Source organism: Ciconia boyciana, chromosome 2, assembly GCF_034638445.1.
Source record: "Ciconia boyciana chromosome 2, ASM3463844v1, whole genome shotgun sequence".
Taxonomy (NCBI): domain Eukaryota; kingdom Metazoa; phylum Chordata; class Aves; order Ciconiiformes; family Ciconiidae; genus Ciconia; species Ciconia boyciana.
In genome coordinates this window covers 114,725,480-114,741,910 of record NC_132935.1, presented here as the reverse complement: position 1 = coordinate 114,741,910, position 16,431 = coordinate 114,725,480, and the positions used below count along the sequence as shown (strand labels likewise).

General features: G+C 43.5%; 1 protein-coding gene across 1 annotated transcript in view; it reads right to left on the bottom strand.

Annotated features, from left to right (window-relative positions):
* The window catches only part of BMPER (BMP binding endothelial regulator), a 145,704-nt gene extending 131,986 nt beyond the window's left edge, over window positions 1–13,718 (bottom strand). The window contains exons 1-2 of the mRNA XM_072851412.1: window positions 13,604–13,718; window positions 12,656–12,741 (exon numbers count right to left, since the gene is read on the bottom strand). Coding sequence (XP_072707513.1) covers window positions 12,656–12,741; window positions 13,604–13,718 — 201 coding nt within the window. The remainder of the gene's footprint in view (window positions 1–12,655; window positions 12,742–13,603) is intronic.
* Window positions 13,719–16,431: the final 2,713 nt, after the last annotated feature.

Genomic DNA, 16,431 nt, shown 5'->3' with positions numbered 1-16,431 from the left:
AATACATTGAATAGAAGCCATACAAGCAGATTTTCCGTCAGCCTGTGTTCCCTTCACTCCTTCCTTTCCCCTGCCCCACTTGCACTGCTGGAAGTAAAAAAAATACCTGTTTCTGACAAGTAAATGGAGCTGACATTAGAGCAAAACTATAAGGTGAATGGGGTATGTGCAAGCCATTTGTCATCTTGACAAAGTGATTTTCGGTCACCGGTGGGACACTTTAAAGACATCTGAATGGTTGGCCTTGACCACCAGCATTTCTTATGGCTTATAAAGGGGCCCATGGGACCGAGAACACAACCTGCTTTTGGAAGTGACTCCTGCAGTGGTACCTCTTGATAGATGTAAAGGCAGTGTGATATATCAGGTGCCATTAAGATCTTTGCTAGCAGGTTATATTTACATAAGTATGGAGCGCAGATAGCATCTTGTTAACCCAATTAATGAGACTCAAATGTCAGGAAAGGGATTATGCCTGGCTGGAAGTCCACAGCGCTCGCGAGGCAGCCAGAGATGATTTCATTGTGTGGGACAGCACTGTTCTCTTTGAAGAGCAAGAACTCAGGCAGCAACGCTACTACCTGGGCAGCCGGGGGAAACCACCAGGGAGTCGGAAAGATGGTCTGAAATCCAAAAGTTTCACACCTTTAGCATAAAAAGGGCTCTTTATAATGAGAGACTCAAGTGCCATGTAAAAATGGGAACCTGGGGCTGAACCGAAGAAAACAAAAAAGTATCTACCTGAGGTCTTAGAAACTTAATTTTTTATTAACTGTACCTTCCTCTGCAATAAGAGAAGGCTCTCATTTCCAAGTCACAGCCCAATCTGTGTTGGAAGAGGAACAACGTTTCATCCTGCCTGTCCGCACTGCTGTGTTTTGCATGGGCAATTGAAACGCACTTCTCTACCCTAGAGAAGAGCAGGAAATTTCCTGACCAAGATGAGATCACTAATTTCTGCATCAATGACTCTTGATGTACTTTACAATAAACTGCTTTTCTCCCACAGCCTCCAACTACTAATCTGTATGACATAAGAGAAGATGCTCCTGTCACCCAGGTCAGAGCAGTGAACCCTGAAGGGCACAGAATGAGGTACTTGGCCCCAAAACAGAGAGAGGGGTTTAGAGTACAGCCTTGTACTCAGCAACTCCTGTCAGCTCTCTGCTCGGCATGTTGGCTGTAAGAAATCCCTGTTCTGCATTGTCTTCTCAATGGAGGAGACAAGATGGTTAGCATGGGCTGCTTGAGCCAACAGCCCAACCTAAGCACTATCCAGTGGGTTAACCTAAATCCTTTGATGGTAACAGTACCTTATGGCCACAGTCACAAGTGGTCCACAAACACACAGTAGTGTGTTTTGTCTCAGTAGTAGTATCGTCTCCAGAAGATGCTTAAACACCTTTTAGACCTCTGGTTCCAGAGTCATACGTAGCCTTCCTGGAGTCACTTCACATCCACGTTCTCTCAACTAAAGCTCTGTCTCACCAGTAGTTTTTGTGATGTGTTGTATGTAAGAGGTAACGCCCAGCGAACAAGCTGGAGCTGCCTACCCATCTCTCCAGATGGATGCCTTCCAGCAAACCTCCCTTTTGTTGTAGGGGATTTGCTTTCATTTTCCCTTTTTAGCTCCCACCTTTGTATGTTTCCGTATGTGGACTGGTTTAATTATGCCAAGAAACCTGATGATATCAATGATATTCACTTTATACTAAAATGATTACATATTGTTTTAGGCACTGAATACGTACCCTTCTTGTAACAACAAGCACATAAAACCACTCCGATTTCTTATTACCACGGCCTAGAGTTCTAGATATTATTTAAATTTCCACTACAGATTGATTTTTGGGTCAAACAGTTTTTGCTTGAGGATTGGAAACCTTCACAAGTGAAATCAGACTTACACAAACATTTTCCAGAAGCTATACAAATTGCACACTTCTATTTCCTCCATGTTTTCCTGTTAAACAAGCTCTGGTTCAGTATCAGTGCACTGTGCTGCATCCTAAATGTCCACATCAGCAAGTTTCTCCAGAAATTCTTAATGTGTTTAGACCACAGACAAACTATGCCTCAAGCATACTTCTGTTAAAAAGGTTTCTTACACTACCATACCGTCAACATTTTAATGTATAATGATTTTAATTGTCCAGCATTTTTTATCCAGTGCTTTTACAAACAACCCATCCACCAACCCTTGGTTTACAGACTAAAAAGCTTGCATGCTTTGCCTTCTGCCTGCCAACATAATTTTATTCATTTATTTTAATCAAAAGCATTTGCCAGATTGAATCACCAATCCACCTAACCAAGTTAACTGTATTTGGGTGGGGGGAGTGAAGTGCTAAATATGAAAAAGATCAGCTGTGCACTGCCATATACAGAAAAAAATATTCTCTGTCACAAACAAATGATCAACAGCCTCCCTGTAGTAGGAGAGCCAGCTGCTCTTATCAGTATTTTGGGTCCCACAGGCAATCCTTCAGCTAATAGCCTTATCTCAAGCCCAGCCACCCTGCCCAGCTCCTTCCTGCCCCAATGATTTCCAAGCAGCACAACCTGGATGTGTTTCATTAACTGGCACAATCAGATCATAACCACTATGCAGCCTTAGAGCAGTCATTTATCAGCTCTTCCCCCCCTCTCCCAAACCATGCCTCAACTGCACATCACCACCCAGACAGAAAAAAGGAGGAGACAACCTCAAGACAATCAAGGTCTGTTCTTCAGTCACTAATAAATCATAAGACAAACCAGAAAAACAGATGCAAACATATGACTCTGGCCATCAGAATACACTCTGATGGTTCCAAACCTTGGGGTAGATCCAATTCTCATCGAAGCCACTTAATATAAATGAATATAAATATGTCAGGAACCACTGAAAAACAAAACAAGAAAACAAAACCCAAAACACACAACTTTTAGCCTATGAGCTGTCAGAAATCTGATTTTCCTGGCCAGGGTTCTAGGACACATGGGTTCACATCCCCCCAGGTGAGAAGTGTGGAGCTGCTGCTTCCATGCCTCAAGTGAGACCTTTAGCTACAAAAGAGGAGGTGAGCCACCATACCACACCATATGGAGAAAGGGGCAAACAAGGGAGCCTGGGGTTATGCTGAGCACCTTAACAGCCCTGGGCTGAGTGATACCTGGTTTCTGGTTTTCAGCATGAAGTAGAAATGGCAGTCTTCAACTTCTCAAGTCTGGCATAGCTCTGGACATCAAAGTCAACACAGTGCTCGGCACAGAAAAATTTAGAACTGAAATTGAAGTGTCTACATGTTTGAGGAATTTGCCCTAAATACCCGATGAGCAAGAAGTTTCAATGCTGCAGATTGGGGCTTATGCACACACAAGGCATCATCGCTACCACACAACCGACTGCAGATGCCCTATGTGAACTAGACCTGCTCTGGAGCAAAATGCAGTGTAACCATGTAAGCACAGCTCTAAGGCAGAGTTAAAGAAGACCTGATTCAATCTTCAACACTGAAGCTTTGCTAAAAGGTTTACTTAAAACAGGGACTCAGAAAAACTGGGGCCTCAATTTGTCAGGGAAAAGTATCAGATCTTTTGCATCATTTTTCTAAACGACATTTTATCACACGTCCATCCTTTGTGCTCACAAGAACAAATAGATCTCCAACTCTAATGCTACTTAGTAGGACTGCCTTTGCCATAGCACTCTACAGCACAAACATACAATGCTTCCCTCTCTGAAAAATCTAAGATACAATACAGAAAATGAAAATTACAGCCAGGAAGTTGATGTGTAGAACAGATGAGGAAACAAATAAAGAGGATGCAAATCATAGATGATGCACGAAGACATGTTATTTTTTCAGTGTGGTAGTCCTAGGTTAACAGCCCATTTTGAACCACTATCTAGAGCAAGTAGATTCCAGGCACAAAGGGGGGGGGGGCAGGAAAAAAAGTCTAATAAATAAATAGGAGAGATGGGGAAAAAAGTATGTGCAATCCAGGTCTCAGAGAGCACACAAGGTCAGCTCCTGGGGATGACAAGAAGAGATGGGGACCATGCTGTACTCCAACCCAGAGCTCAGCACTTGATTCAGCTGGATGCAAAACAGTGCACAGAGCTCAATCTGACAAACGGTCAGACTAGGAATTTTTTAGCTGCAGCTTAATGCATAAGATGAAGAGGCCAAGAGGCCTCAGAGGAAGTAATTACAGCAGTTATTAGGTACAATATGAGCAAGTACCGGTACGATAGTCATTTTAATAGTAGCATTACAGGTAAAAGCTTTTATACAATATTGTTTTTTCTTCACAATGGCCTTTTATTTGACCATAAGCTCAATATAAAAAGGTTGCATTTTCATTTGATTTTTTGGTTGTTGCTTAATATTTTTCTTCCTTCAAAAATTTCTATTAAAACATGATGGGGAAATAAAACCAGATATTTGGTGGGGAAAAAATATCTATTTTTATATAGCAGCACAAAGCAGAACAGCAGAAGTACTGACACCGTGAACCATTCACTTACAGGACCATAATTCTTAAAAAGACCATTAACAACTCAATGGAAGAAACTTGAAAGCTAATAAAAACTATATACAGGTAACTGTATGCTTTTAAAATGCCATTTTGATATTGGACCAGCTCTTTAATAATGTTTTTCTTATTGGCAATAAAAAAGCGCCTTAACTTAGACTGATCCATTTTGCACTTATTGTAGACACATTCCAAAGACATTTGCAACTTATATTACATTTTTCCATTTAGTTTATGGCATTTTTGTGCCCTTCATATTTTTCCACATATTATTTATACATTTTAAATATGTTCTTTTGTATTTGAGTTCTCTGATCCTTTAATTATGCCGAAGAGAATCTCATTTCCATACTTGATGGATAGGATCTTTATCATCGTTACAGTGACATATCACCAGCTCTCTTCCAGGCGGGTTTTGCCAAGACCTTTAATCAGTTCAGCACTGTGTGCATATGTATATTTGCTCAATGCAGCTGACTCTGTTAGAAATGTGCAAGTAGTGAACTTTTCACTATCCCATGTGGTCTGAGAACAACATGAAATAGCTTCTTCAAGTCTGCAGATTTCCAGAAAGGCTTCATCATAAGCTGTCACATATGACTGTGCACCATGTCTCCAAACTAAACGTCATGATAACGCATAGTGAACTGAAGGCAAACATACCTGCACAGGGATGTGCCACATTCTGAGGCAGCTCTGAGATGTGAAGCAAAGTGCAGAAAGTGGACTTCAAAATGTCCACAGATGGAACAGACACGACACCCAGCTATACAATCCATGCTCATTCCTCAGAGGAGAAAATTAGATGAGATGTTGCACATGGTACTACTTGGCCAGGGTGGCCATATCTGTATATGGGACTAAACTGACTTGAACATTGCCTCAACACTGCTATTGGAAAGTTAGACAATCAAGCTAGAGTAACCATCTTCTACCATAGATTGTGTTTCATTCTCAGGCCAAAGTCTTGTCTTACAGGTGTAGCATGAATTAAGAACAAATACAACTGAACCTACCTGAATCCTCCTTCAGGAGAGCCTACCAAAGCAATCACCTCCACAACAGGTAATTAACCAGCTCTGGGCTCTTGATTCAATTCACTTCTCACTTGAAAAAACATCCTCATATATATATAATACACATTGTTCTTTGGTCTCCACAACAAAGTACATATGGGACACCCAGCTGCACCAGACATGGAGTTATGACTGGTTTTTGTTTTCGGGGTTTGTTTTAGGGGTGTGGGGTGTTGGGTTTTTTTTTCATTTAAGAGATGGTGTATACATCTGTATCTTTTTTAAATTGGATAAAAACTAATAAAGCTTTCATCATATTGGAGCATGTTTGTGTTCCAGGAACCCTTCATACACCGATCAAAACAACATTCTCTTTTGCAGTAATATGGGGGGTGAAAACTACCAGTACACTACTGTATCATAGGCTTTTTTGTGTCTTTGTTTGTTATTTTTGTGGGTGAAGAGAAAACTGATTATATTATACAGTAATAAAGACCAAGAATATTTAAATTGAAAGAAGATGCAGTCTTGGTAGATTCTGTAGCTGATGTATGTAAACTATTGAAATTAAATTAAATAAAATAGGTATGAAAGAATTGTTTGATTTTTTTTTTTTTTAATATGCACTACTCCACTAAAAGTCATCTGGGCCGCATTATACCTTGACGCAACAACAATTGAATCCTCATGTACTAAAACACTGCCATCTTCACTGAACATGTGTCAAACACTTGCTCTCGGGCTAGCTATGTGCTTTCAACTTGCGTATTGTGCCACAGAAATCAACTATGCTATAGGTAAAGAACCCCAGCAAATCTAGTAGCTTTCTTGCTTTAGCCTGCAATGAGGAGATGCTTTTTTTGGGGGGGGGAGGGGCGTGGGGGGCGTGCAGGGAGGACCAAGGGTAGAGATTATTTATTCCATTTTTTGGTTTGCTTGCACTCAGTTTCGCTACTCCATCGGTTCAAGCTAGGTAGAACACTAGGTTTTATAACAACGAATTTAACATAATTTTTTATGAGCAAAGGTCAAATTCTACATTGCACATTTGGATTTAAAAGCGGAAATTTAAACTACAGAATGATGTTTCATGCTGAATAAAACTTATGCCAAGCAAAGCTCTGATTTCTAGTTTCTGAGCTCCTGTCTCCAAACTTTTCTCAGGTTTCCAACACTCGGTTACACTTTCTGGCTCACATTTATTTCCTTCTGTTCTGGATTTAGGTGATAAAAGGTTGAGACATATGATTACCACTCCTCAGGTGCAGTTGGCAAGTTTGAGGTGCAGGCATGAGGGAAGTGGGGAGGAAAAAGGTGGGGGAAACGGCACTGGTTTAGATGTGGTTTGTCAAGGTCACTACTGGCTTTTATCAGCTGTTTCTTGACACAACTCACTTTGTTCTAAAGTATTTTGAAAAATAAAAAAATAGTAAAAGACCTTTTCTCCTTACGAAGAACACACCAAAAATAAAACCCTTCATTCTCTTGAAAAAATAAAAAAGCTCTTGCAATGTGAAGGCCACTGTTAGCTGAGGTATACTTATCTATTTCCTTGCAGTACCTGGCTTCTCACCTGTCCCTTTCAGCAGGCATTTTTTGACCATTAATTTTAAAACTACATGCACCATTAGCCAATGGATAGGTTATTCTTGGATCTCTGCTTGCTTCTGGCAAGGTGTCCAGGGTCCATGCAGATGATTATAAATGAGCATGAAATGACATGGCTCTCCTCACCACCACTGGCACCACCACCTGTCATCGTCGTCACTGCTGAGCTCATCTCACCTTCAAAAAACTCAGCACTCAGAAGTTTAATTCAGGCTAAGTTAATTCTGTGGGGTTTTTACATTCTCATCCTATAATTATGCACAGGTTCTAATTTCACCTATTTCCGATGGACTGTAGCATTTTTATGTCTTTTCCACGTGTATGTTGAAATATATATTTCTTGAAAGCGAATGCTATAATATCAGGTGTGAGCCTACTTCTATTTTGAGTTTTAGATACCTTCCAGCCAAAAAGCTGTACCAACAAAAACTCTTGCTGCGCTTGATCATTTACCGTACTTGTACCAGAGTTGAACTTAAATATTCCATGCCTATTTTATATGCTGACACTCATATAAAAGAAATCTAACCAAACATTCTCCCAATATTCTGTGAAGAGCATTTTCCCCCTAACATTTCAAAATCCTCAATATATATCTGCACTATGAAACTTACCAAAATGTGGTAAGTTTTCACATTTATGAAGTTTTGTTTCTACTAACAGAAATTCACCCATGCCTCCACTACACTCAGCCTAAAACTTCCACATCTGAAATATAAAGATCTGAATCTGTCATACATGACATGTTTGGGTTCCTCAAACTGCACAAGGTGTGTGAAATTATCCTATGGATTGAAATAAACTCATTTTTCCACAGATGTGGGAGAATATTTTTAGAAGATAATTTTTGCATTAGGTAGTGTAGTTATAATCACTCGCGGTCTTAAAGCATTTAATAACTGGAATAAAAGAATCCATTTCTCAAACTGAATCAATATACTTCCATTATGAATACCATCAAGATTATATATTTTTACCTATAATCATCATTGCCAATTCAGACAAGTTCTTTAAAACTCAAACTTTTTACAGTCAACTTCATGACCCGCAGTTTCACTACTTTGATTTTCACAAACCAGCAGGACATGAGATTTTCTTACTATTGACCACTAAGCATAAAATAATTTCACAATCATAAGTTCTCTAACATTTTTTTTTGTACTGTCAAGGGACACATCATTATCTGAGATAATAGTTTCCCTTTTTTTGACAACAATATTTTTTCTTCACAGAGTTGATTGATTTAGTCCTTGTTACTGCCCATCACATCCAGGATTTCCTTTCAGTTGTTCACCTTCCTCTGATACAAAGCTTGCTGCAGCTTAGAGCATTTTCCATCCTTTCCTCAGAGAAGTCTTTAGCTACAAACATGGTTGCAATGGGATGCTCAGCCATGGCACTTCACAAGTAGGCCGTCCTGCACTTTTTATGTGACCTAGCTTCAAGAAAAACAATTTTCCAGTGCAACTTCTGCATATCTGTTTTAACCATTAGCTCTACGTACTAAGCATGCCAGTGCTTTCTCCAGTTTCTGTGTTTAACAGTATATAACATGAATGCATGAGAAAGCACGCACTTTCAGTAGCCTTCAGCCTCTTTGAGCTATTCCAGTATCAAACCCTATGGAAAGCCAGGTGGCATGGTAGCTTTCTGGAGATAGCGTATCTCCTTGGAGATGTGGAACCACAGACATTTGAATTGGAAGTGGGCAGAAGACCAAAGCACACTACCTCTAACAGCATTTTGCAGATAGCAGCGGCAAGTCATAAATCACAGTTCTCAAAACCTCTGGATCATGAAGTCAGCTTTAATTTGCCTTTGCCCATCCGTGCCTCAGAACAAGCTCAGGAGAACAGACACACCAAAAACCTGGCATCTGTGCAGCCTGCCCGTTGTCAGAGAGACAAAAAAGAAAATGAGTGTGTTCATACTGTGACTATACCACCCACATCCACTTGTAAAGTGAAAGTGCATGAAGTGAGAAGGGATGGCTTTGTAGTCAAACCATTAGACCAGGAGTTACGAGACCTGAGCTTTCATCACAGTCCTACAAGAAATTCCTTGTGGATAAACCACAGTCTTTCTTTGACTTTGATGTTTTTCTCTTAAAAAAAATAAAAATGGCCACTTCTTGAAGTCAGCTGTAATTAATGACCCATTCTTTGGAGATCAAATTCATCCATGTTTATTAAGTGCTTAGAGATGATTAGTTGGACAGCAATATACCACTGCTAAAATGTTGTAATTGTAAAAGCTCACATTGAAACTATTGTGTTACAGATGTTAAAAATGACCATTTTTATGGGCATTATTAAGACCATAAAGTAGAGACGTATAAATTACAAATTAGGGAACTCTATATTTTAGCCATAGTGGCTTGTTCAGCTGGTAGTTCTTGCCTACAGGGCTACAGTGTACATTTACACACACGCACACTCCTAGTCTTACCTGTTTCCTTATATTAAGGGCATCGGTGCTGTTCTGTGCACTCCACCAAAGTTCATTTTGACAAGTAGGGAAGTCCAAAACAGAGTTATCTCATGGTGGGTGCAGTGCCTTTTTATTAGAAAAGCACTACCTATACTTGAGAAATTAATTATTTACTATCTACTACATAGGAAATCTCCAGCACATGTCTCCCAGACCAAATTCCCGTATCACCACGACTTCTCTTTCCACATGTTACAGCAGATGCTTAAGAATGAACTCATCTTGTTTGGTAGCTAGACTTGGCTGTCTCCAGGAGATCCCCACCAGTGTCCCTTTTGTATTCAAGATTCAGGGTTCTGTGATATCAGTAACTCTAAAACAGGAGCTAGAGGCTTTCTTAAAGCAGCACCATCAGAAGCCAGTGCCTGCTCTGCCTGCCTTGTTCCCGTTCATGTTCCTATCATGAAAATCAGTCCGCCCTGTCTCTGCTAATCAATGAGAAAAGACAACTTTTGGTTTTGGTCTTCCTACCAACACTTCTCAGTGGTGTATAAGGAAATTGCTCTTTGCAGTCTTTGTTGCATTACTGCAAGTTACCCATAACCTATGAGTTTCCAGTTTTCACCACATTTGCTCTTAGAGTACTACCCCTTGCTTTGCCCTCCCAACTAATTTAGCCTGCTAAGAGAAAGCTGGAGACTGCTTTGCTTATGCTGCCTGCCTCTTCCTCCCTTGCTAGGATGCATCCCCATGCTCTGCAGGACACAACTGGCAGAGTCAGTTCTGCCAAACACTTGATGATTCAGTTCCAGCATTTCAGTTCTGTCATTTCAGTTCTCTCATTTGTGAGATGGGAAAGTCCTGGAAGGGCATTATTTAGATATTCCTCTTCTTCGCAGAGCCATTCAGATTTCTGTAACTTGTGCAGTTATTTATGGCAGCTTGCAGTCACAGAAATGTATCCCCACTAGGGGAGACCTGCCATAATCCAATCCAATATTTCAATTACTCGCTTTATTGGTGTTTTTAACACAAGTGCCCTCTGTTGAATTTTCTGTCCTCTCCTGGACAGCAATTGCTTCCTTCCTGGAACAGCTAATTAAGCTCTCTTCTTAGCTGCTCACTTCTTATGATATGAACATCCATCAGGTTTGCCCTTGAAGGGTATGATCAGTCTTCCAGAGAAAGTTCCTCACTGAATCGCTGTTAAACAATCAATATTTCTAGCTGGATGTAAGGAAACCTGGTTCTCTCTTCCCTCCTGGTTACAAATCACCACCTCGCTTATTTCATTTCTGCTCTCCCCAGACCTCTTAAAATTGATCTTTTCCCTTGTGGCAGGCCTGAACAAAGATTTCAGCAACCGGCTGTCCAATAAGTCATTGCTTTGGATGCTGCACAGCGTTAAAGTCGGTATCTCCAGACTGGTTTCCTTCTCCTCTACCAGGTCTCCCAGCTTCCAAGTCAAGAAACAGAGGTCTCATTTATCCTTTGGCAGAAATAAACCAGAGTGTATCTGGTGCAGGTAACTGCAGTAACTCAGTAGGCATCCATATTCTTAATAAAACGTAGTGTCCTCCTTGCATAGAAGGGAGCCAAATGCCCTCAGTTGCCGTTTCGCTAAAATATGCCCTACAAACCGCATAGATTTAGAGTTCTTACATCCAATGTTTTTTGCAGTTCTTCATGTTCATGCACTAAAAGGGTGCTCATTGATTTAATAAAGCCAAGGTCTAGAGAGATCTATAAATACAAGTATTTTACCCTGATGCATTATTGCCCTGATGCCCAAGACTGAACTTCTGCTCCTTCACAGATAAATTGCTTCCTTGCTGGTTAACACCAGCTTCCATTAGCAAGAGTGGTGGCAGACATATTTGGGAAGGTGATCCATGATAAAACACAGCTTCATCTCTTTTTTTGTTTTCCCTTTGATTTCTTTACTCACCACATCCCATGCTCCTCCTTTCACCAACCCCCTCTACTCAGAATAATCAATAACTTACTCTTTATCACTATTAGCTAAAAAGTTATCACTGAGTCTCACTTAAAATCTGCTGAACTCAGTGCAGCGATATACATCAGCCTCAGGGGGCTCAATAGCAGGTTCCTACAGTTGCCAAAATTGCCTTCTAAAAGGCAGTCTGAAACAATTCTTTAAGTGTTTTATAGACTTATAATAATGCTGGCTAATGCTAATAATATTAATAGCAATAATAGAAGAGGGGGAGAGGGTGTCTTGATGTTTCAGTCCTAAAGCAGAACACATTCCGTGCATTCACCTACTTTATAACTTCCAAAATGTAAAACGTAGTGCTTTCTGGTCTATACTTTTCTTTGCGTTCAACAGCAAATTAAGGTCTATGGCTTTCTTTTAAATATATTGTACAAAGTTTTATTTAGAACAACTTTTTTTCTATATCTCCAAAGCCTTGGCTTGTCCAGCTGAATTGCTCCCAAAAATGCTTAATTCCAAAGCAGAGTTACAAGGAAAGGGAATGTTTCTCCCCAAAAAGTGTATCAGCTAGTGACATTATTAACCACTGAATTCCCAGCACAGCAGGCAGTGCCATCCTTGGAACAAAGCGCTTTGATGAAAGCATCACTTGTGCTTTCACCGTCGTCTTATTCCAGCGTGTATAGTCACGTTGCAGCCTTCACCTTGCACCCTTGTGCAGCTTCCCAGCCACTGGCGTGTGAAACTAAGCACGTGGGAGCTCGAAGCAGCAGCATTTCCAAACCTTACCGTTCACTCTCTCTGCTGAGCGACACGCAAAGACTTTTGTGTGCATCCCTGACTTTGTGAAAACAGTTCTCCCTCCAAATTCACATGGTAAATGCGGTTTCACAATGTCATATTAAAGTCATGTACAGCTTTGTGTCCGAGAGTTTTAAAGTCAAAGAAATGATTGCCAGATCATGGATTGGATTACTTTCCATTAGCTCAGCTCTGAGATAACCTTGTGTTACATAAAGGCGACAGAGGCACCCAAGATTTGATTATGTGAAATATTCCCCTCTCTGTGCAGTTACTTTTAGTACAGGCCTGAATGTTCTTTCTATCTGAAATCCAAACTTACCAGGCAAACACACATTATACAAGGGTTGTCTGTGATAAACGGTATCTGCAGAATTTCCCCTTCATTTTCACATTTTGCAATGGATCCTGAAATAGAAATAAAAATTTTAAGATACTGACCTATTTCAATTCCCTCAGCTGGTTTTGGAAACTGTCCTTGTCACACGATTAACCCTTGCTCCATTCCTAGCCTTTGATTTTAAATCTTGCCTTAATTTGCCCGTTTTAAAGAAGCAAGGATGTTCAGCGTTTCTGTGAGATTCCAAAGAGAACTGGGAAATGACTGGCCTTTTATTGCCACACAAACCTAGACTTTCTTTGTGCCTCAGTTATAGCAAAGAAGGACGCTTTTTCTCTTCTCGGATGACGTGTGGGGAATAACGAGTACTCCATGCAAAGCAGGATACTTATATAACGATAGATCCAGAGCTCACTGAAATCAGAAAGCTGTCCATTACACTCCGAGGACTTGGACCAGGAGTACAGCACAAGCCCTAAACCAAGCATCCTTTTAATGCACGACGGCCAACTGGCAAATGAGTCACAATTAGCAGGCTGACTGTCAAACGGAATCAAATTAGAAATCCCTTTATGGCCCTAGCGCTGATTAGCCGGTATTGTGTCATGTTGGAATCACTTCTCGAAATCTAATGGCTCCTCGCTTGCGCTAGAAATTGATTCAGCCTTTCCCTCCATGCCCCAGATATCAGGAAAATATAACCCTCGAGGGGAAGGGGGGAAAAAAAAAAAGGCGGGGGGGAATAAAAAGGGGGAGGGGGGGGCATAGCTCCTGTGTTCACCTGCCCCAAACCACGCGGTTACACCTACAGCTGTCCGCCCTTCCCGCGCTTCTGCCAAATGCCAGGCGGCCCCGCGCCCGACGGCGGGTCCCGGCGGCAGGTGGGCACCGCGCAGCCTGCGCGCCCGCGGCCGCTCCGCGCCCCCTTACCTGTGAGCAGGGAGGAGGCCAGCGCCCCGGGGAGGCAGAGGGCGCCCAGGAGGACGGCGGCGGCGGCCGAGACGAGGCGCGGAGCCGCCGGCCAGCCCCCGCCGAGCCGGGGCATCGTCCCGGGGGTGCCGCTGCCCGCCGGCCGCGGGGCAGCGTCCGGGACGCGCCGTCGGGTGGCGGAGCGCGGCCGCCCCCGGCACGCCCGCCCCAGCACCGACCCCCGGCGCCGGGCAGCAGCTGGGGCGGGGGGGGAGCAGGACGGGAGACAGTGGCCCGCCGGGGAGTCCCACCCCACGGCGGCACCGGGGGAGGGGACTGTGGGTGCGGGGAAAGCAGCTGTCAGCGCCTGCCCCTCGGCCCCGCACCCCCTCTTTCCATCGCCCCCCTCCCCTGCCCGCATCCCTTCTTATACCTTCCTCTCCCCATAGTCCCTCCTCCGGCACCCCCCGGCCCCCATGCCTCCCTCCCCCCCGGCGCACACACGCACAGACAGGCTGCCAGCCCCAGACCCCGTTTCCCTGCCGGGAGATGCCCGGCCACTCCCTCCCCCGGCCCCGCCGAGCACCGCCCGGGCCGGCCGCGGCGTCGGGGGGCTGCGCCCGCGGCCGCTCGGCGGGTGGGGCGGGGGGAAAGGGAGAGGATGGAGGACAAGAGGAGGAAAGAAGAAGAGGAAAAGGTAAAGGAGGAGTAGGAGGGGAGGAAACGTGGATCTTCGGACAGGTCCGGTGCGGCGCGAACCCCGGTACCTGGGCAGAGCGCGGCGGCGCCGGCCGCCTCCGGAGGGCTCGTCCCCGGCTCCGCAGCCCGGCCTGTGTCAGTGCCATTCGTGCTGGCGGGCAGGTTTTACCGGCCGTCAGCGAGCGAGGAGAGGGAAGGAGGGAAGAGCGGGAGGGAGCGGGGGGGACGGAGGCTGCCCGCGGGGAAGCCGCGGCGGGGCTCCGCTCCCCGGCTGCCCGCCCGGCCGGGGCCGCCGAGATCCCCTCCCGCCTCCCCTCCGTCCCCTGTGCTGCCCTCTCTCTCGCGGCAGCCGCAGCACAAACTCCCGCAGCCGGAGCCGGCCGCTTCCCGGGGCCGCTGCCCCCTGAAGGGGCTTTCTCTGGCCCTCCCCGCCCAGCCCCGGGGCTGCCTCTCCCCGCCGGGGCAGCCCGGGGCTCGGCGGGGTTGGGGAGCAGCAGGGTGACAGCTACCGGGGCCGCGCTCTCCCTCCCCGAGCCTGACCTGCCGTGTGGGTCCCTCGGTCCGTCGCTCCCCGGTGGGCTGTAGCCTTTGCAGCTCCTCCTTAACGCTTTCCATTTGCAGGTCCAGGCTTTGCTACCCTAGGTAGAAACACGGATGACATTAGCTATAGACATCCCTGAAGCCAAGCTTTTGCACACACACACACACGTATGGCCTGGACGGGATGACACTTGTGGTGTATGGCAGGAGGCTTTTCTGTGACAGATCTTCCCAAGCCTGTTTTACAAATCATTTTCCTTCCAACTGCAATGTTTCACTTGGGGAAATGAACACTCTCTGAAATAAACTAGTCTGATGACAAGCTGAAAAATGCTTTCAGATTTATACACGCTCTTATTTTCTTTCTTTGGGGGGTGGATGTGAGTTGCTATTTCAAAAAAGCTTACAGTAATGGCAAATCAGGTGCATGGCAGGCTGGTATGTACAGGACTACTTTAAATACATTTCACTTCCCAGTAAGGTGCAAGACAATTAGATTTGCATGTTCATTTTAAGAGTAAAACTCAAAAGCCAAGACCTCTGAAAGCCTGCATCTTTGTTCTAAAAAGTAAGATGTGTACACCTCATTTCCAACACTATTTGTCACCTACCTTTAGGGTGGGAAGAAAAGTCCTAAAATAGCTAAGATAGCCTATGATAGGGACTATGGAAAACTTGTAGATGTCACTAGCAAAATCCCTCTCTATGAGAAAAGACAGCCTACTTTTTTCTTATCTCCCAATCTCAATCTGTACAGGTTGAAGCTGCATAGGCAAATATGATAATTTAGATGCCATTAAAAGGGGTTTATATTGCATAAAATACAACTGGGATACAAAATTTGCTCCACATTGTGTAGAATACATAACAAACTCAGTACAGAAATATAACGCATGTAACCTGGATATAGTTTTTTCTGGGAAATGTCGTCTTCACAATTCCCTGCATTTTAAACATAGACGAGCCTGTAGAGGTACATATTATTACGCAGTACTCCAGAAGAGATTTTCACATGCCCGAATGTTTTTTCCATTGGAAAGATGTACTGAATCTTTTGGCAAACTGGCTTTTTCTTATTTCTCTATCTGTGGTCAGTGTCTACGTTTCCCTTTTCTAATTCCAGTGCAGCCACAGCCCTTCTAAAGCAACAGCCATAGGAAGAAAAAAAAAAAAAATCTACCCTAATAATTTCTCGAGTGACAACTACCACAGGAGAGTACTTATATCACTGTGTGCATCCAATCTTCTCTTCGTGATAGTCCAAAATTCATTAAATATTAACGTCACCCAGTGTGAGAAACATACAAATCACAATGAGGGCATCAAATAATTCAGGCATCCAAATAACAGCAGGGAACTTGCTAAAACACTCTTAAAATGCCAAAAGTTTCACTTCCTTTATAAAATGAAGACAAGAGGTGACAGCAACTGAACTTCACGCTCAATCCCTGCTATAACTCATTCAGTTACTAAGATCATGTAATGAAATCATACCTAAGGCAGGGCAGTTACGGAGCAATACACACAGATTTGTTACACAGTTTTACTTTTCTCTTGGAAAAAAAAAAAAAGGTGCAATCATCACTAAAACACCGTCAACATGCTGATTA